This window comes from Staurois parvus, unplaced genomic scaffold, assembly GCF_062004578.1.
Source record: "Staurois parvus isolate SC_StPar_1 unplaced genomic scaffold, SC_StPar_1.0 ptg000655l, whole genome shotgun sequence".
Classification (NCBI taxonomy): Eukaryota; Metazoa; Chordata; class Amphibia; order Anura; family Ranidae; genus Staurois; species Staurois parvus.
The window spans coordinates 108,631-131,355 of NW_028318451.1; the positions used below are offsets into that span (position 1 = coordinate 108,631).

At 42.3% G+C, this 22,725-nt stretch overlaps 1 protein-coding gene across 1 annotated transcript in view; it reads left to right on the forward strand.

The window, feature by feature from the left end:
- DHX57 (DExH-box helicase 57) overlaps window positions 1-22,725 on the forward strand; it is a 144,622-nt gene that overhangs the window by 24,365 nt on the left and 97,532 nt on the right. Inside the window, exons 6-8 of the mRNA XM_089694177.1 lie at window positions 1,049-1,257; window positions 13,837-13,958; window positions 19,539-19,734. Of these exons, the coding sequence (XP_089550303.1) occupies window positions 1,049-1,257; window positions 13,837-13,958; window positions 19,539-19,734 (527 nt within the window). The remainder of the gene's footprint in view (window positions 1-1,048; window positions 1,258-13,836; window positions 13,959-19,538; window positions 19,735-22,725) is intronic.

Sequence of the window (22,725 nt, forward strand, 5' to 3'; positions counted from 1 at the left end):
TATGAAAAGTTATTAACTTCTCAAGGCAACTTTTTTTTGGCTTCAGCACCCAGTGTTCTACAGAAAAAAATTACAATAGATGTACTTTTTTTTTTCCCACATACTACTGTATAGGATATTTGAAGTAAACACTGTTTCAATTGGCAGGGTGAAGTAATTATGTTTTGTCAGTAATCCCCTAATAATTGCAGCCTTTTTTTTCAAACATTCTCCTTTAGAATATTTCTTGCTGAACCTTCCTGGTTCATATCCTGTTCATTCAACAGTTTCTTTTCAATGTTCTACTGGGAAATCTCAAAATCTCTCAGGCTTCTGTTGCTGCATGCATTATAATACATATATATAGAGTAGAAGAATATTTTATATAGAAATTAATCTTAAAGATTTGAATGACAGAAATTATTTTTTCTTTTGTGCACTGCATTACCAAAAAAGGATCAGTGGTTTCAGGTGTGTTGGCAGGCATTCAAAATAAATGGGGTTCCTTTATACAACGCATACTAACACGCTGTGCACAATAAAGGCTGTAACACAGATTAATAATTAAGGCCTCATTCACACCATGTGCAGAGATGTGTTTTTCTGCACATGTTCTGCAAGAGCACAAAGAAAACAATTGTTCTCAATGTGCCCTGTTCGCACAACACTGGTATCATGCAAATTTTTTTCTGCGCAGGCATCTGCAACATGTATGCAGTTTTCTGCATGGGAAAAAAATGATGTGACATCAGCATTGTGGCGTGAACAGGACACAAAGCAATTGTTTTATTTTTGCTGTTGCACAGAATATGTTACATATTTCTGCGCAGGAAAAAACTGGCATGACAGCAGTGTTGAAATGCGCATGAAAACTGATGTATATTCATGTCTCTGCAAGTGAAATCAGTGTTTTTTCCATCAATTTTTAGGCACATATGTTTTGAACGAGGCCTAGATTCCCAAATTCTGGGAAAGTTTCAGGAAGATGGGACATATTCCGTGTAATGCCAAATAACTGTATGTATGTAAACTGATCTAACTTTATCATGCATTGGCTTTGTGTTCATAGGTAGGAAGGAACAGACAATAATAGCAGAAGTTAATAAAATTACCCAAACTGAGGAGGATGAAGTAGATGATCTGGACTCTGAGGCTGTGGTAATAGAAAATGAAAGCTATGTTAACATGAAGAAAAAGCAAGCAAAGAAATACAGCTGGAACCCTAAATCATTCCAAGCTGAAAATGCCAAAATCTGCAAGCACTTTCGCATCAAGAAGGTAATTCAACCTTGTTGGTATATATTGTACAAAAGAAATGACTGTAGTTCCCCAAAAAAGTGCCTAATACAGTGAAACATAAAACAAAAATGTTTCTGCATACTTACCAGCTAAAATAAATTACATCTGCATTAAAAAACAGAGGTTTTAGTTCGTTCACACTTGCAATTCTAAGTGGAGGCCTTTATCAATGCCCCTCTGTGCAGTGTGTTCCTTAACTAATCTATAAGACCCTCCATCTTGGAGCATATAAAGCATTTAATAAAATGGTATGCCTAGCTGGTAGCCCATTCCTTCTTTCAAGACACAGGGAAACACCAGAAGCCTAGCACAGCACATGATAAGCTAAAAACCCTTCGTATGTTCCACACCAAATCTAGCAAGCTAAGCAAAAATGGCAACCACTCCAAGCTATTGTTATCTAGCTTTTTAAAGTAAGGTGCACATGGCTCTCTAAAAGCCTCCATCCTGGAGCATATATAGCAGTGAATAAAATGAAGGCAGGTATGTCTGGATGGAGCCACAGGAAAACACTTAGCATGTCCTAATGCCACTTCCAGAAAGCCAAGCAAAATAGTAATTGCTCTAGTCAATTGCCCCTGCACCCTTAAGAAGGAATGAGCTACCTCCAGACATACTTGCCCTCAGTTTATTAATTGATTTATGTGCTTCAATCCAGTTGAGCATAGCATGGCATATGCATAAGTATACCTCGCTGAGAAAGAGTCTGCCATCTTGAAACGTGTTGTCCTAGAGACCGTTGGATGCTCTTCATCATGTGGAAGTGACCATATTGACGGTGACTTTTTTTTAGGCTGTTTTGCACCAAGCCTTCCACGCCTTTATTTGCCACTGGAATTCGGAGCACATGGCTTAACATCACATCACAGGTCCACTGAGAGATGACGCGGGAGAGTCCTTCGTTCATTAGAGTGAATTTTCCTATGTGGATGTATGCCAAACTCTAACAAAGTGGATAAATTTGATTTATTACTTCATCTGAACACTCCCTGGACCGGTTTCTTATATATGGGTGCAATTTCTCTTGCTATTCCTTTACTGATGAAAACATGACTACTGCTTGGAGTATAGTCTCTACCCATGTTGGAATTTCAGAGTATTCATGACTGCTTTCACTTCCCAGGTTGTGGTTATAGCAGCACAAGCACTGAATGAACCTTTTATCTCCACAGACTGAGTTTGTTAGTGCCTAGACATGGAGGCTTTTGTTTATGTGAAAATCTCTTCCATTTGCACCTTTTATACTGCTGGTTAAAAGTATTGATTGGAGTGCTTGCCGCTTTTGTAATAGTTTACAGGAAGCACCATAAAATGCCAGATTGTATGTTAACAGTTATGCTTTTAAAGCGTTAAAAATGTATTTCCAATTTTGCAGTCAAGCGCTACACCTATAAGTCATAACATTATGACCACTGACAGATAAAGTGAATAGCATTTATTTAAAAAGCAGGAAAGATGGTCCGCACTAGTGATATCAACCAGGCAGCTAGCAAAAGACACACAGATATATGTATATATGTCTTATAAAAAATGGTAAAATAGAAACATGCAGCACCAATATGCCTTTGGCATCCAAGACAGCCTGTTTTCTCCATGGAATTGACAAATCTAAGTCTTGGATGGTGGATAATGGAAACTGATACCACTCTTTTTGCAAAAATCATTCCAGTTCACATAGAGATTCCAGAGGTGGAAAACAAGCCTAAACCTTGTTTTTCAAAATTGACCATAGTGGCTCTATGATATTGAGGTGCGCCGACTGTGGCACCCAGGGAAGGTGCAAGACTTCATCTGCATGCTCTTCATACCACAATTTAATACCAGCTGTGTGAATCGGAGCATTACCATCTTGGTAAATGGCGCTGTCTTTGTGAAACTGTGTTTGCGCCATGGGGTGCATGTGGTCGGTTAAAATTTGTACATAGTCTCTGACAGTGACTCTACCTTTCAAGATGGTGATAGGGCCTGCAGAATACCAAGATGTGGCCGCCAAAACCATGACTGTGAGCCACCATGATTTACCGTTGGCACAAGACAGTCCTGGTCTTAAACTCAGGATGGTGTTTGCCACACGTAAACACGTCTAGTGGTTGGGAACAGTGTGAAGCACAATTCATCGGACCATATTACAGCCTTCCATTGTTGCTAGTCCACGATTTATGGGTGTTGCATGACTCTTTCCTCTTCTGAGCATTAACATCGGTTACTAGTGGTTTGGCAATTGCAGCTTGTCCGTGAATGTTTTACTTATGGAGTTCCTTTCATGTCCAGTTTTGTGGACACGGGCTTTGGAAGACTGATATTGAGCTCTGCAGACACTTTTGCAGCAGGTGTTTTTAGTTGACCATTTTGACTGTACTTATGCTTCTCAGACGATGTTTTCCCAGAAACTGTATACGCTGTCATACTCTTCGATACTGTACCTCACGACACCACAAATGAATTGCCAACTTCAGTCACAAAGGCAACAGCTAAGCGGGCACCAACAGTTTGCCCTCTTTGAAACTCAGTAAGCTCTGACATGACTCCATATTACTATCAGCACACGCAGTGAATGAAAAAAGTGAGGCTTCCCATTTTTTAGATTTTGATATATATATATACATACACACTATATTGCCAAAAGTATTGGGACCCCCCCCAAATCATTGGATTTAGATGTTCCAGTCACTTCCACGGCCACAGGTGTACAAAATCAATCACCTAGGCATGCAGACTGCTTTTACAAACATTTGTGAAAGAATGGGTCGCACTCAGGAGCTCAGTGAATTTAAACGTGGTACCATGATAGGTGTCCATCTGTGAAATTTCCTTGCTAATAAATATTCAACGGTCAACTGTTAGTGGTATTATAACAAAGTGGAAGCAACTGGGAACAACAGCAACTCAGCCACAAAGTGATAGGTCACGTAAAATGACAGAGCAGGATTAACGCATGTTGAAGCGCACAATGCACAGAAGTCACCAACTGTCTGCAGAGTCAATGGCTAAAGACCTCCAAACTTCACGAGGCCTTCAGATCAGACAACCGTGCATAGAAAGCCTCATAGAATGCGTTTCCATGGCCAAGCAGCTGTATCCAAGCCTTACATCACCAAGTGCAATGCAAAGCATTGGATGCAGTGGTGTAAAGCATGCTGCCACTGGACTCCGCTGCCAGTGGAGATGTGTCATCTGGAGTGACGAATCATGATTCTATGTCTGGCAATGCGATTAACATGTCTGGGTTTGGCGGTTGCCAGGAGAACGGTACTTTCCTGACTGCATTGTGCCAAGTGTAAAGTTTGGTGGAGGGGGGATTATGGTGTGGGGTTGTTTTTCAGGGCTGGACTTGGCCCCTTAGTTCCAGTGAATGGAACTGTTAAGGTGTTGGCATACCAAAACATTTTGGAAAATTTCATGACCCCAACTTTGTGGGAACAGTTTGGGATGGCCCCTTCCTGTTCCAACATGACTGCGCACCAGTCTTGACCTCAACCCGAACACCTTTGGAATGAATCGGAGCAGAGACTGCGAGCCAGGCCTTCTCGTCCGACATCAGTGCCTGGCCTCACAAATGCGCTTCTGGAAGAATGGTCAAACATTCCCATAGACACACTTCTAAACCTTGTAGACAGCCTTCCCAGAAGAGTTGAAGGTGTTATAGCTGCAAAGGGTGGGCCAACTCCATATTGAACTGTACGGACTAAGACTGGGATGCCATTACAGTTTATGTGCGTGTAAAGGCAGGTGTCCCAATACTTTTGGTATTGTGTGTGTATGTATATCAGAAGATGTCGAGGTGTTAACTTCCATGGACAGCCTAGATGTCTTTTGTGAGATGGTTGCTGTTCTATCTTTGTTGAATTTTCATATCACTTTTGCTACAGTATTCTGACTGATAAGTAAAGCTTTGCTTATCTTCTTGTAGCCTTCACCAATTATCAAGGACCTACCTTTCCTCAGGGCTTGTGCTGCTCCATGTGCTGGCATCCATCTTAGGTCTGCAAAGCATTGTGGGATCCTTTATGCTTTCAGCCCTCTGCGGCTCCTCCCAGGAGGTGGCGGCTTATCACATTTAAGTCTGCTGTTTGCAGCTGTCCATTGCATTAGTGTCCTGTCTGTTGCACAGCAGCAAGCTCCTGTTCAGTTAACTCTTTGCTCTCCTGGATACCAACTCGGCTTTGGCTAAGACTCTTCCTGGCTTCTGACCCCGGCTCTGGCGACCATTCTTCCTGGCTTCTGACCCCGGCTCTGGCGACCATTCTTCTTGGCTTCTGACCCCGGCTTTGGCTACGATTCCCGCTGGTTCTCGACTTGATTATCCTGGAAGACGACCTCGGCAGGAGAACTTCTGTCCTACCAAGTCATCCGCTGTTGCTGTCGGACTTGCATAGACTCTTCCCTTGTTTCTGTGTAAATAAACCTACCTTTAATTGCACCTCCTTGTGTGTCTGGCTCCTTGCTCCCTGACAACAATCTTGTGTAAACAAATTATTTTCTTTCTCAAGCCTTGTGACATTTCTCTTCCATGTGGTGCCATTGCTGACAGCATGAAATGGGGAGGGGTTTTCTTTAAGTAACGCCCTTTTATAATCGGCTGTCTGCTGGACACCTGTTTAATGAATAATTAGACTCACCTGTAGTTGAATTCTTGTTAATTAGGATTTTGTTGTCTAAAATTTAGCTTTGCTCCTACAACATTCTTTTGGGTGTATTAATTTTTGCAACATGGTCTTGAATGAATTTGTTAGGAAAAATACTCTTCTGTGCATGCAAATGAACAAATCTTGTTTACAATCAATGGCCCACATTTGTGATAGTATTCTGTGGTATAGTGTCCCATAAAAAATGTTGATTCTGAAAGGAATGTAAAGCTTTCTTGACAAATCTGATACGTGTGTGTGTATGTGTGTATATATGTATATATATATTGTGAGAGCGTGCATCAAATGGTAGAGCTTTTTTTAAAGCACACAGCAACTTGCTTCTTCTTTTTAAGGGCCTTTTTGCCCAATTTTATTTAAAAGAAAGTTCTGTAACATAAGTTTCCCACACAGGGGTATCCATCATCAAAACAAACGCAAAAAATATTCAGCCTTCTGGCTTGTACACAGTTTTATGTCTTGTCTCCTGCAGACTCTTTCCAAAATATGGCTTTTTCGCACACATCTAGCCACTAGCACACAGCTACTCTGGCTTCCACCTCTCCTGACTCCAAGGCAGTGACTTCCTGTCTGCCAGGGTGGAGCCCTCCTAAAGCACACAGCCTTGGAGTCCTTGGATCGCACACAGCATCAGTCTCACACAGAGACCTACAGACACAGCTGATCACGTGATGTGGTAAAAGGCCAATCACAACGGCCTTTTACCACCTGATCAGCGGTGTCCAATGACACGCTGATCAGAGGGAAATGCAAGTGTCGGTTCTCGGCTGCACTTTCCTCACACTGTCAGATCGTGAGGAAAGTACTGCCGAGAACCGGCAGTTGTCAGAGCGGGGATCGGCACCGATCATCAGGGCACTGATGATCAGTGCCCTGATGATCGGTGACCAGCAGTGCCACCCGCAAGTTCCGCCCAGCAGTGCGCCCACTAGCTCCGCCCACCCGTGCCCAGCAGTGCACCCACCTGTGCCACTCTGCAGTGCCACCTACCTGTGCCCAGCAGTGCCACCCACCTGTGCCCACCCACCAGTGCCGCCCACCAGTGCCACCCACCAGTGCAGCCCAGCAGTGCTGCCAGTCAGTGCCACCAGTCAGTGCCCAGCAGTGATACCAGTCAGTGCCATCTATCAGTACCCATCATTAGTGTCACCTATCAGTGCCGCCTATCAGTGCTGCATATTAGTGCCGCCTATCCGTGACACCTCATTAGTGCTGTCTATCAGTGCCGCCTATCCGTGACACCTCATTAGTACTGCCTATCAGTGCCCTTTAGTGCTGCCTATCAGTGCCCATCAGTGCCGCCTATCAGTGCCCATCAGTGCTGCCTCATCAACGCACATCAGTGAAGGAGAAAAAATGCCTGTTTGAAAAATTTTATAATAGAAACAAAGAAACTTTTTTTTTTTCCCAAATTTTTTGCACTTTTTTATTTATAGCGCAAAAAGTAAAGCGCCCAGCGGGGAGTAAATACCACCAAAGGAAAGCTCTATTTGTGAGGAAAAAATTATCAAAATTTCATATGGGTACAATGTTTCATGACCGCGCAATTGTCAATCAAAGTGCGGCAGCGCTGAAAGCTGAAAATTGGCCTGGTAAGGAAGGGGGTATAAGTGCCCGGTAGGCAAGTGGTTAAAAGGTGAAACTAATATATGAGATAGACTCATTACATGCAAAGCAAGATAGTTCAAGCCGTGATTTGTCATAATTGTGATGATTATGGCTTCCAGCTCATGAAAACCCCAAATCCACAATCTCAGAAAATTAGAATATTACATGCAATCAATAAAACAAGGATTGTACATAGAACAATATCGGACCTCTGAAAAGTATAAGCATGCATATGTACTCAGTACTTGGTTTGGGCCCCTTTTGCAGCAATTACTGCCTCAATGCGGCGTGGCATGGAAGCTATCAGCCTGTGGCACTGCTGAGGTGTTATGGAAGACCAGGATGCTTCAATAGCGGCCTTCAGCTCTTCTGCATTGTTCAGTCTCATGTATCTCATCTTTCTCTTGGCAATGCCCCATAGATTCTCTATGGGGTTCAGGTCAGGCGAGTTTGCTGGCCAGTCAAGCACAGTAATCCCACAGTCACTGAACCAGGTTTGGTGCTTTTGGCAGTGTGGGCAGGTGCCAATTCCTGCTGGAAAATGAAGTCAGCATCCCCATAAAGCTCGTCTGCGGAAAGAAGCATGAAGTGCTCCAAAATCTCCTGGTAGACGGCTGCGTTGACCCTGGACCTAATGAAGCACAGTGGACCAACACCAGCAGATGACATGGCTCCCCAAATCAACAGACTGTGGAAACTTCACACTGGACTTCAAGCATCTTGCAGTGTGTGTCTCTCCATTCTTCTTCCGTACTCTGGGTCCTTGGTTTCCAAATGAGATGCAAAAGTTGCTCTCATCAGAAAAGAGGACTTTGGACCACTGAGCAACAGACCAGGTCTGTTTTTCTTTAGCCCAGGTAAGACGCTACTGACGTTGTTTGTTATTCAGGAGCAGCTTGACAAGAGGAATATGACATTTGAAGCCCATGTCCAGGATCCGTCTGTGTGTGGTGACTCTTGATGTACTGACTCCAGCCTCAGTCCACTCTTTGTGAAAGTCCCCAACACTTTTGAATGGCCTTTTCCTGACAATTCTCTCCAGGCTGTGGTCATCCCTGCTGCTTGTGTACCTTTTTCTTCCACACAACTTTCTATTAATGTGCTTTGATACAGCACTTTGTGAACATCCAAGTTCTTTTGCAATTACCTTTTTTGAGGCTTTCCCTCCTTATGGAGGGTGTCAATGATGGTTTTCTGCACAACTGTCAGGTCAGCAGTCTTTCCCATGATTGTGATTCCTACTGAACCAGACTGAGAGACCATTTAAAGGCTCAGGAACCCTTTGCAGGTGTTATGGCTTAATTAGCTGATTAGAGTGGGACAGTTTGAGCCTAGAATATTGCACCTTTTCACAATATTCTAATTTTCTGAGATTGCCGATTTGGGGTTTTCATGAGCTGTAAGCCATAATCATCACAATTACGACAAATTACAGCTTGAACTATCTTGCTTTGCATGTAATGAGTCTATCTCATATACAGTCAGGTCCATAAATATTGGGACATCAACACAATTCTAACATTTTTGGCTCTATACACCACCACAATGGATTTGAAATGAAACTAACAAGATGTGTTTTAACTGCAGACTGTCGGCTTTAGTTTGAGGGTATTTACATCCAAATCAGGTGAACAGTGTAGGAATTACAACAGTTTGCATATGTGCCTCCCACTTTTTAAGGGACCAAAAGTAATGGGACAGAATAATAATAATAAATCAAACTTTCACTTTTTAATACTTGGTTGCAAATCCTTTGCAGTCAATTACAGCCTGAAGTCTGGAATGCATAGACATCACCAGATGCTGGGTTTCATCCCTGGTGATGCTCTGCTAGGCCTCTACTGCAACTGTCTTCAGTTTCCGCTTGTTCTTGGGGCATTTTCCCTTCAGTTTTGTCTTCAGCAAGTGAAATGCATGCTCAATCGGATTCAGGTCAGGTGATTGACTTGGCCATTGCATAACATTCCACTTCTTTCCCTTAAAAAACTCTTTGGTTGCTTTTGCAGTATGCTTTGGGTCATTGTCCATCTGCACTGTGAAGCGGCGTCCAATGAGTTCTGAAGCATTTGGCTGAATATGAGCAGATAATATTGCCCGAAACACTTCAGAATTCATCCTGCTGCTTTTGTCAGCAGTCACATCATCAATAAATATAAGAGAACTAGTTCCATTGGCAGCCATACATGCCCACGCCATGACACTACCACCACCATGCTTCACTGATGAGGTGGTATGCTTAGGATCGTGAGCAGCTCCTTTCCTTCTCCATACTCTTCTCATCCCAATACTCTGGTACAAGTTGATCTTGGTCTCATCTGTCCATAGGATGTTGTTTCAGAACTGTGAAGGCTTTTTTAGATGTTGTTTGGCAAATTCTAATCTGGCCTTCCTGTTTTTGAGGCTCACCAATGGTTTACATCTTGTGGTGAACCCTCTGTATTCACGCTGGTGAAGTCTTCTCTTGATTGTTGACTTTGACACACATACACCTACCTCCTGGAGAGTGTTTTTGATCTGGCCAACTGTTGTGAAGAGAGTTTTCTTCACCAGGGAAAGAATTCTTCGGTCATCCACCACAGTTTTCCGTGGTCTTCCGGGTCTTTTGGTGTTGCTGAGCTCACCGGTGCGTTCCTTCTTTTTAAGAATGTTCCAAACAGTTGTTTTGGCCACGCCTAATGTTTTTGCTATCTCTCTGATGGGTTTGTTTTGTTTTTTCAGCCTAATGATGGCTTGCTTCACTGATAGTGACAGCTCTTTGGATCTCATCTTGAGAGTTGACAGCAACAGATTCCAAATGCAAATAGCACACTTGAAATGAACTCTGGACCTTTTAGCTGCTCATTGTAATTGGGATAATTAGGGAATAACACACACCTGGCCATGGAACAGCTGAGAAGCCAATTGTCCCATTACATTTGGTCGCTTAACAAGTGGGAGGCACATATGCAAACTGTTGTAATTCCTACACCGTTCACCTGATTTGGATGTAAATACCCTCTAATTAAAGCTGACAGTCTGTAGTTAAAGCACATCTTGTTGGTTTCATTTCAAATCCATTGTGGTGGTGTATAGAGCCAAAAATGTTAGAATTGTGTTGACGTCCCAAAATTTATGGACCAGACTGTATTAGTTTCACGTTTTAAATTGCATTACTGAAATAAATGAACTTTTGCACGATATTCAAATTTTTTGAGCTTCGTGTGTGTGTGTGTGTGTGTGTGTGTGTGTGTGTATATATATATATATATATATATATATATATATATATATATATATACACACGGGTTCAAAGATAATCTATATCATCAAACGTGAATGCAATAACTGCGCAATAATGAAGTGCAAGTACCCAAATGTGCAAAAAACCTTATGTCGTAAAAATCCTGAATGAATAAATGCAGTGAGATTACTCAACAATAATAAAGCGCAAGTGTTCAAATGTGTATATAGCATATGCAACAAAAATATTAAATCCGTGATGATGTTGCACCAGTCTGAAGATAGAAAGTTGTCACTCACGTAGTGGTGCTGTGTAGCTGCAGATAAGTTGGGTTGCCCATACTGACCTGTGTTTTACTGTCAAAAGCACCTACACATCAGAACTGGACCAGTGGAAGAAGGTGACCTGATCTGATGAATTCAAGAATGGTTTGAGGTGCTGATTTGGTTTCAGATCTCGATCCAATCGAGCATCTGTCGGGTGTGCTAGAAAAACAAGTCCAATCCATGGAGGCCATACCTTGCAACTTACAGGACTTAAAACATCTACTATTGATGGCATGGTACCAGATACCACATCGTACCATCCGAGATCCAGTGGAGTCCATGCCTCGACTGGTTATGGTGGGTGGTCATACTGTTATGGCTGATTGGTGTATATGTCTGTGTTTGTTCCCATTCACACAGCATATCCAAAACAGTTTTATATATTTCTTACCTTTTTTAGATGTTTCTTCAGGAGAAGGCATAATTTCTGACTGCAAATGTTTCTGAACAGTATGAGAGTCAGTCTGTCCCGATAGAAATGATATGATTAACATAAAATGCAAGAATCCTAGTGTCAAAATCTGTATCCCTTTGTCAAGAAAGACGGTGGTCAAATCTTGTGTACAACTGATGAGATCAGCTGGTACAGTACAGAGGGGGTAATTTATGGCAAACACAGCTCCCCAGCCCACTCATAAACAAAGACCTAAGCAGGATTTTTCATTGCTAGAGTTATCATAAAGAACATTTAAATTGGTAAGCTGCAATGTTAAATAACATTAAGTGAACATGTAACTGAAATAAAGTAGGTGTTTTGCCCCCCCCCCCCCAACACAAATCCTTTATCACCTCCTAGCACAAATCCCCCTCATCCTTCAATCAGGATCTCTCGTAGATGGGACTGTATATGTTTTGATTACCTGCCCCTCCAAAGACTGCTCATCTCCCAGCAGCAGGAAATGTGCGTAAGGGGTAATCAAACTGTAAAGTAAGATCTAAAAGCTATCCTGTTCCATCTGCTGTTTGGAGGAGCGCTGTTCTGCAGGGCTGGGACAAGGGGTGGACAGGACGGGCAGCCACCCGGGCACAGCAGTTTACTGTAGCCATAGGGGTGCCATATGGTGAGCTCATTCTGTTACAAGGCTGACAGGAGAATCAACAGCGGCATCACTACTCCAGCCCAGCGCTGGTGGTGAGGAGAGAGTGAAGAGGAGGTCTTCTCTCATCCCCTGTCCTTCCTGCCAGTGCAGGTCTTCTGTATTAAGTTGGCAACAGTGTTCACAGATACATAGGAGCGCTGCATTGGCAGGAAGGAGGAGGGGGAGAAAGAGAACAAAATCGACACAGCCAAGTACTGAAGTGTCCGGGAGAGGAGGAGGGAGAGACAAGCGAGCCCGGGTGGAGTTGTCTCTCCTTCTAGCTCCTCTCTCCTGTCAGTGCAGCGCTCCTATGTTCCCTATATACAAAGCTACCGGCTTCTGAATACAGGTGTGCTGTCAAATCGGGACATTGGAAGCTTTGTTTACTTGTCCTTTTCTTCTGTCAGAAATTGTGGGTTGGAGATGGGTAAACAAACCATGCAATATCCCAATTTGAAAGTGCCCCTGTGTATAGAAACTGGCAGCACTCCCCAGTGCTGCCCAGAACTGACAGCAGCATCTGAGGGTAAGAATGACTTTGAATACCTCCTAACTTATTGGTTGTGAATGAATGGCTTTGTTTACCTTCAACCCCAATTTCATCAATGTAGAAAGCTGAGGAAAATGGTGACTCACTACTGTGCTCACTTCAGAGATCAGAACTATGAATAGATTTGCTAACAAACACAAATCCTTTTATAAATATAAAAAAGGAATGATAAAAACAGAAACATAAAATAACCTTTAGGGTACATTCACACCAGCGGCTGTTATTGAAATATCACACGATGACATTTCATTAAGTTCTATTTGCTGCAGCGCAATGCAAGGCAGTATATTGCCTCTTGCAATGTGGTGATGTGAAATGGCCAGGTAGGAGACAAGACCTTATCTTATGGTGGGAGCTGCCCAACACAGTCCTACCATAACTGTTGTGAATCTACTCTCACATTTTCTTGCTTATTTTATTTTTTTTAAAAAGTCCCAACGGAGGCAGAGAACACAGCAGGAAGTTCCCATAACATCTCTGTGCACTTCCAGGTCCATGCAAAACCTGATTTGGCCTCAGTTTTGTTGCTTTGCCCTGGGTAATGGATGACCTTGTCCCAGCACTGCTGTTCTGACAGGATGGAGGAGCTGGAGGGGGAGAACACACCAGCTCCTCCCTGCTCTCTCCTTCCTCTGTGCCGCTGTCACTTCCCCTGTCCGGAAATTGCTGTTCACTTTAAAAAAGTGTTTTCACAAAACTTATCATTTGCAAATTACCACACCTATAATGTACAGTATGCTGATTCCAGGTTAGATTTTGGCATGAGGAATCGCCAACCAGTTTCATATTTTTCTTGAGGATCTGGAATCAAGCTCTCTGCTTTTGGGTTTGCTAGCTCCAGTGTTCTAAAGGCGGTTACAAAATGTTATATTTATTTTGCAGAATACATCAAAAGGAAAGAGATTTCTTTGTTTTTATCTTCATAATAGTTATGTGTGACAGAGCTGGGAACGCCACCAGTAGATCTCACCAACTCAAATGTAAAAATCTAGTGAAGGAGTAAATTAAGTGGCATCCACCCAAAAATTAAATACCAGTTTTGATTTTGGTATTACAATTTAATACTGCTTGGTTAATTGCTGCTATAAGTTCACCCTTTTGTAAAACAAATGTTCTGTGTTTTTTCTAGGCATCCAAGGTTTATCATGCTATGCTTCAAGAGAGGATGAAGCTGCCAGTGTGGCAGCAACAAGACACTATACTGCAGCTGATGGCAAAGTATCAAGTCTTGGTTGTATGCGGTATGACTGGGTAGGTCATCGGGGTATTTCTGATTAAATGATAAAAGGTTGTTTTCTAGGGGATTTTGTTTTAAGTTTTCTGTATTTCTTTGGAGACATTTCCCTTCACTGTCAGTGGTGTAGTGTGGGTTGTCAGCGCCCAGAGCATGGCAAGTAATTTGCGCTCCCTAACCTGTGGGTTTTTAGCACTCTCTGAGTCCCTTTCACTAGTACAGTATTAAACTCCTAATAGTACATTTACAGAGAGAGAGGAGGGACTCTCTATGGCACTGCAAATCCCAGCATAACGGGCTCAAATTCCTCAGCTCAGCACACAGAGCATGAGGAGATGTCCATCATTGAGTCAATACAGCCTGTCAGCCTTTAACCATATCCTCACTCCCTGGCACACACCACCAGCACCATACTCTCTCCAATCCCCTCTACATCAGTGTCCCGACCCCCTCCTCTGGCCACCTCCTCCTCCCCTTTCCTTCCCTCTTTCTGTCATCTGTCCTCCAGAACCAGCGGCCATCCTCTTTCCCTCCGCCTCCCTCACTGACAGCCTGACAGGTTCCCCAGCTTCACCTCAGAGTACAAGGGTCAGGACTGCGTAACACACAAGAGTGCTGTAGTCAGTGTCTGGCTTAGGAATACATAACACAGAGTGCAGGAGTCCTGGGTGTGTAATGCAATGTGTTCAAGGATCAGGAATATGTAACACACAGAGGGCTATAGTCAGTGCTGGGTTTAGAAGTACATGACGCACAGACAGCAGGGGTCAGTAACGTACAGAATGCAGGGGACAGGAGTGTTATGCTCAGAATGCAGGGGTCTGGGAGTACATAATGCACAGAGTGTAGGGGGCAGCAGTGTTATGCATAGAATACAGGGGACAGGAGTGTGTAAGGCATAGTAGGAATCAGGAGTATAAAGCAAAAAGAGTGCAGAAGCCAGAGGTGTATAACACACAGTGTAGGGGCCAGCAGAGTGCAGTTTCTTTTCCCTCTCCTCCCAAAAAAACCCAAGACTAATTTGCATGCTCACCCCTCCCAAAGCAATTCTTTGCCCCCTCCCCAACACAAATTCTCCCCCAATCATCCCTCCTGCTCAATACCCCCTTTCCTCGTCCCAGCACAAATCCCCACACCCCGCCCCCATCACAAATCCTCTCTTCCTCCCAGTACAAATTCTCCTTCCCCCAATCCTCTTCCGCTTTCCAAATCTTCCCTTCCAGCGCAGCCCCCATTCAGTACCAATCCCCTCCCATCTCAATTCCCCCCCTCACAAATCCTCCCCCTAGCACAAATCCTTTCTCCACTTCTAAGACAAATCCTACACCGCCCCCACCCCCCCAAATCACCCCTCCCAGTACAACTCATTCTGGCACAATCCCCCCAGTACAGATTCCCCTTTTCAGCATAAATCATGTCCCCATTTCAAGCACAAATTCACCCACTTATCCTGGCACAAACCCTTATTCCCCCTCTTCAATACACCCCAGCCCAAATCCTCCTTTCTCTAATAACTCCTCCCAGCATAGTTTCCCCCTCTTAAATCCCCCTCCCAGTACAAAACCTATCACCTGGCATGTCTTTAATTCGAGAGGGGGTGGGGATTAGTGGATATGTGCTAGGGGTCCTTGGGAGGGGAGATGATCTGTGCTGGGGGAAGATGGGGGGGTCAAACTTCAAATCCGCCCCCTTCTTCTAACACAAGTCCTCTCTAACCCAAAACAAAGCATCCCCCTAGCACATATCCTCTAACCCCCACACCCTTCCTAAAATCACTCCTGGCAAAATAAAACGTTGTTACCTGTCCATGCTCCCCCCCCCCCCCCCTTCCCAGTCACCATGTCCCCCTCTGCAAGACTCCAAAAAACCACTTGTTACAGACCTCAGATCAGCCCACATGCTGTAGAGCGATATCCTTCCTCCTTCTCCCGGCCTATGTACTAGAAACATCAGAACAGAGGAAGAGGCGGCTGTAGTCTGGTTTTCAGGGAGTGGTTATAGATGCAGTTGGTGGGGAGAGAAATGCCTGCAGCTATAGAGAGAGAGAAATGCATGTGGGATGGTCGGACCCTGGGCACCCTGAAGTACATGGTACGCTGGGACATTTATGCGTCCCCCAAAATGTTGCATTTTTTAGTTCCTTCCTGGTTTCTGGCCTAGGCCAAAATGTTGTTATATATCCCAGGGTTTTTCATGGACATTTACTTTTTTCATCTGGAGGAGGGAAAGAGAGGCTTTCTCAGCTATGTACACCCTTCTACATGCATGCCTGAGCTAAGGGCAGATGGATTCCAGGAAGTAAATGCTAAATAAATCATCTCCCATTACTCAAGATGGCTGCAGCTAGAAATGCTGGGGGGTGTTTTTTTTAAAGTGATTTCTCAACAAAATAAAGCATAAAGATATGGATACATGGATGAGTTTGCTTTTGAATATTAAACATGTTTGAATGGACATGGGACCTTTACAAAAAAACAAAAATTGATGATCTCTAAGCTTGATGTCAAAACCAGAAATTGATGATGATCTCTAAGCTTGATGTCAGTCTTTGTTCAACTTGTATTTTTCTATTCAATAAACATATTGAATGAGAATATTAAACATAAATTAAGCAGTGTTTTCAGTTTATGGTGCATAAATACAGTTTTTAGTTCCGCTTTAAAGTGGAATTCTAGGCTACAACTTAACTAGTCTTAAAACTGTCCACTGCCCGCTCCTAACACTTTTGCTAAGTAAACTGTGTGAGAAACTTGTATATACTTACGTATTTTTAGGCTGGTCTGGCCACATGATCCGGTTTTTCCTGTGTCAGCCAACACAGCTGCAGGGGTGGGGAGGAAGTGCCAACAATGAATAGGTCTTTGGGTGAGGTCACCTCTCCCAGCTTTACTAGCCGTTGTCAGAATGTGCTCTCCTCTACCCATCAGCAGCTGCTGTCAGACAGAGGATCACATGACCGGACTGGAGCGGGCTGCAAATAGTATGTATACTAGTATGTATACAGGTAGGTCCATATATATTTGGACACAGGCACAATTTTAGTTTTTTTTCAGGTATTTACCAAAACATATTCAAGCTATAGTTATATAATGGATATGGGCTGAAAGTGCACACTCTTTAATTTGAGGGTATGTACATCCAAATTGGAGGAAGAGTTTAGGAATTACAGCTCTTAAGAGTAGCCATCCCCCCTTTTTCAAGGGACCAAAAGTAATTGGACAATTGAATCAAAAGCTGTTTCGTGGCCAGGTGTGGGCTACTCCTTTGTTATTACTTCAACAATTAAGCAGGCAAAAGGTCTGGAGTCGATTCTAAGTGTGGTATTTGCATTTGGAATCTATTGCTGTGAACCTATATCATGTGTTCAAAGGAGCTGTCCATGCAAGTGAAACAGGCCATTGTAAGGCTTCAAAAACTAAACAAATCCATCAGAGAGATAGCAGCAACATTAGGAGTAGCCAAATAAACAGTTTTGTACATTCTGAGGAAATAAGAACGCACTGCTGAGCCCAACAACATTATTATTATTATTATTTATTATACAGTATTTTTATAACGCCAACGGTTTGCTCAGCGCTGTATATTACAATGGGAGACAGTACACGAGACAGTACAGTAACAATTTGATACACGAGAGGTTCGAGGGCCCTGCTCCTTTGAGCGTACAATCTAGGAGGGAGGGGATAATGGTACAGGAGGAAATAGCTGTGGGGGATGGAGTGGTAGGAAGAGTGGAGGGACATAAAAAGGCATGGACGTCCACGGAAGACAACAGTGGTGGAGGATCGCAGGATCCTCTCTATGGTAAAGAAAAACCCATTCACAACATCCAGACAAGTGAAGGACACTCTCCAGGAGGTAGACGTATCATTGTCAAAGTCTACAATCAAGAAGACTTCATGAGAGCAAATGCAAAGGGTTCACCACAAGGTGCAAACCATTCATAAGCCTGAAGAATAGAAAAGCTAGATTAGACTTTGGCAAAAACATCTAAAAAAGCCAGACCAGTTCTGGAAAAGCACTCTTTGGACGGATGAAACTAAGCTTAATCTGTACCAGAATGACGAGAAGAAAATCGTCAAAATCGATCCAAAGCACACAACGTCATCTGTAAAACATGGTGGAGACAGTGTGATGGCATGGGCATGCATGGCTTCCAGTGGCACTGGGTTATTGATGTTTATTGATGATGTGACAGAAGACGGAAGCAGCTGGATGAATCCTGCAGTGTTTGGCGATATACTGTCAGCCCAGATTCAGCCAAATGCAGCAAAGTTGATTCGACAGCGCTTCACAGTACAGATGGACAGTGATCCAAAACACACTGCAAAAGCAACCCAGGAGCTTTTGAAGGAAAAGAATTGGAATATTCTGCAATGGCCGAGTCAATCACCTGATCTCAACCCCATTGAGCATGCATTTCACTTGCTGAAGGCAAAACTAAAGGCAGAAAGACCCACTAACAAAGAACAACTAAAAACAGCTGAAGTTAGAGCCTGGCAAAGCTTCAGAAAGGAGGAAACCCAGTCTTTGGTAATGTCCATGGATTCCAGACTTCAAGCAATCATTGCCAGTAAAGGATTCACAACAAAATATTAAAAGTGCACATTTTATTTATGATTATATTCCTTTTTCCAATTACATTTGAGCCCCTGAAAATGCAGGGACTGTGTATAAGAAACGGTTGCAGTTCCTAAAATTTGTACTTGATACTTATTTTCAACTCCTTGAATTAAAGCTGAAAGTCTGCATTTGGATTGTTTCGTTTTATTTTATTCTGGTGGCATACGGAGCCAAAAGTATGAAAATTGTGCCCGTGTCCAAATATATATAGACCTAATTGTATATGTCTTTCTTACAACGGTTAGTTAGCATAGGTGCTAAGATGGGGGAGGGCACAATTTTAAGGCTAGTTAGGTACTAGCCTAGAATTCCACTTAACACTGAAGTGGCTCTTTATCAAGATGAGGTGTTTAAGTACACAGCCTGATTTTTAAGTCTTTTGAAATTTTCCTCTGAGTGGACCCAATATTGACCTTCTGATAGGTTCCTCCTGTGTTTTTGTTATTTCCAGGTATTAGATTAGTGGAATATATCAGAAAGCACATTAACCCGTACAGAGTGCTTAGTGGGAATGTTGTAAAGGAATTCATACGTATTCAAACCTATCAGAGATGGCTATCCTAATTTTTAGGTTACACACATACACTAGCAAGTGACCGTATGAGTTAACTCTTGAGCAACACTGAATCTTCAAAGTATAAGAAGTTTAGATTAGTGCATCTTGAAAAATCTCTGCTTTATCAGGGGATCTATGTAGACCTCTCCTTGTTAGCTGCATTGTCAGATGGATGGTGAGAGGGGCATCCTGTCCAACCACATAGTTCACCTTAAATGGCATGAAAGAAGATGGGACAAAGTACTACTTGTGTGGGACAGAGCACTATATTAAAAAAAAAAGACACTTTCCTTTACTTCCTTAGGGGTTCTCTTTTATCTAGGTGATGCACAGAGGATTTAAAAAATGTATATATAATTTTGTGCTTACAAGTCAACTAATGTGTGCTTTTTTATTTTTTTTTACTCATTAATCACAGATGTGGTAAAACCACACAAATTCCACAGTTCATCTTGGATGCTTCATTAAAGGGATCTTCCAGTTGTCTGGCAAATATTGTATGTACACAGCCACGCAGGATATCTGCCATCTCTGTTGCTGAACGTGTAGCTCAGGAGAGAGCGGAGAGAGTCGGAATCTCTGTGGGATATCAGATTAGACTTGAAAGTGTCAAGGTTGGTGGAATACTTAGAAAAATATAGATTACGGCGGTCCTACTAAATACCAAAATATTTGTTTACAGTGTTTTAATATTTGTTTAAAATGTAAATTTTTCTTAAAGTGTTCACCTAGTACAGGAAGAAAATGTTTTTTTTTTTTACCTCTGAATCATTTTGGAGGAGGGTGAAAAAACAGGACAATTGTTAGCAGTAGTGGCAAGATCACATACACCCTCTGCCCATATACCTGCTCTGCAGCTTCCCTTAGATAGTATTGTTACAGATACCCCCTCGATTATATAGGGATTTAGAATGTTTTATGAAGATCTCTATGCATCTAAAGTCTCATATAAGGAACAAGATCTCCATAATTTTTTGAATAAGGTTACTCTGCCTGAGTTGGGGGAAGAAGACAAAGTTTCTCAATGCACCCATTACCTTGGAAGAACTACAGGTAGCAGTTGCAACCTCCCCCAGGGCAAAAGCAACTGGGAGCGATGGGTTGCCCATTGACATTTATAAAATCTTTGGTGGTATACTTCTTCCAGAGTTATTATCTGTAATAATGGAAGCTAAAATGGCAGACTCCCTCAATCTATGTACGAAGCAATTGTGGTGTTACTGAAAGCAGAGAAGGACCCAATGGTTGCAGAATCTTATAGACCAATTTCTTTGACGACAGATCTTAAAATTCTGGCTAAGGTGCCTGGTACGTGCCTATCTAACAAAGTCATAACAAAGCTTGTGCATTCAAACCAATTGGGATTTATTCCAGACAGGTTAACAGCAGTTAATATACATAGACTATATCTTAATCTTCAGATCCCACCTAATAATGTTGGTAATAGAGCCATTTTTGTCTTTAGATGCTGTTAAGGCATTTGATAGTGTGGAGTGGGGTTATTTATGGCTGGTGTTGGAAAAATGTAACCTAGGAGAGGAATTTATTACATGGGTTAAATTGTTAAAAGCCCCAACAGCTCGCTGTAGAATCAACAACACTTTATCTGCCCCATTTAGACTAAGGTGAGGTATTAGGCAGGGATGCCCACTGTCTCCTTTACTGCTTGGTTTGGCATTGGAGCTGCTGGCTATGGCTATTTGGAGTGATTCTCGGATAGTGGGATTTTGGAGAGGTGAGACTGAGGAGAATTTGGCATTGTATGCAGATGATGCATTATTATTTGTGGGAGATACATCTACATCCATAGAAGGTGTGATGTCTCTTAATACTTTTGAGTCTTACTCAGGTTTCAATATAAATTGGAATAAGTCTGTTCTCCTGCCAGTTGACCCTCTCAGAGACCCCTTGCCACCAGTTGCTTCTCAGATAAAGGTGGTAGAAACATTTGTATATTTGGGAATAGTTATACATCGGGATATCTCTAGGTATGCAGATTTAAATATTAACCCACTGTTTATTAAATTTAAACAAAAAGCTATAAGCTGGTGTAATCTCCCACTTTTATTATTATTTATACCTAATTAAAATGGTATGGATGCCACTATTATTATATGCTTTACATAATGCTCTGGTGTGGCTCCCTATTTTTCTTGTTAAACGGCTGGACACTATACTCCGTATGCTTTTCTGGAAAAAGCATAGCTTGTGCATAAAATTAGAAACATTGCAGGAAGCTAAGGAGAATGATGGCCTGGCAGTTCCAAACCCATTCCTATACTTTTCTGTCAGCACAGCTCTGACGTTTATTGGGTTGGGAGGAAGATATGGGTATTGACCCAATTAGGAAAATACTGTTTACGTTATTCCTAGATAAAAAATTGGTAGATTGTTTAGAGGCAGGTGAATTCAGACTAGCTAGGCAGTTCCCCACTCTAGCTATGATGGACAAGTTTTGGAATAGGATTAAGGCTAGCCAAACATTATACAATCTTCTTGAGATTTTTGGTTTAGATTTACCAAAAACCATATAATATGAGGCCAAACCTAACAACACTTTCAATTGTATCCAATTAGGCAGGCTCTTGTACTACATAGTTGAAGGTAAATCTAAAGGAAATTGGGAAGAAATTGGACAGAAAATTGTATAGTGTATGGCCAGCCTAAGGACCATTGTCAGCACAAGGAGTATACTGATTACACCCAAATCTTTCAGAACTTCAATTTTACGGAGCTATTAAAACTGCAGGAATTTAATCAGTGGTTAGAAAGAGGTCTTGTGTATATATCGCACAACTATATCAGGTCCAACATCTGAAAGATTTTCAGATCTTGCAGGAGAATTTTGGTCTGCCTACCCAAAGGTTTTCCAATATTTGCAACTCAGGCACACTATCCAAACCCAATCTAGACAGATGCCTTGGGTCTATGTAACACCCAGAATTATCAACCGAAGTCTAGCAGCGACATCTAAGAGGGGGCAGATAACAAGGCTTTATAATGCATTGTTACAATTAAGGTCAAAATCAAATTCTCTGAGGTGTAGATCATATTGGCAAATGGATATCAGCCTTCTGAATGATGAGGCGTGGTCCAATATTCTTTATAATGTAGAACAGGTATCCCTTTCTGTGTCTCAGAGACTTACCCAATTGTTTGTTATACATTGGACATATTATACCCCCCCCCCCAGAAACGTTTTAAGTGGCATAAGCGGGATACTCTATGTCCACAATGTGAGAGGGCTGTTGGGACATTGGTACATATGATGTTAGATTAGTTGGTTAGATACTGGACATTTGTATTTTACACTATTAATGAGTTTAGAGTTAATATTCTGATAGAACCCTAGATATGTGTATTGCGGTGGCTGAATACAGAAGTATACTCCTCAGACCTCTATGGCGATCCTTTGCTGCTGTTAGCGCAGAAATTGATCTCCACGGCTCCCCCAACTTATTCTCTATGCGTAAAAACAGTTAATGAAGTCTTACAAAGACAAAACATGGTTTATCAAAATAGGGGTTGCCCAGATAAATTTACAAAACTGTGGTATAACTTGCTGAACATACCTGGGATAAATCCTGTACAATTAGTTAGGGATA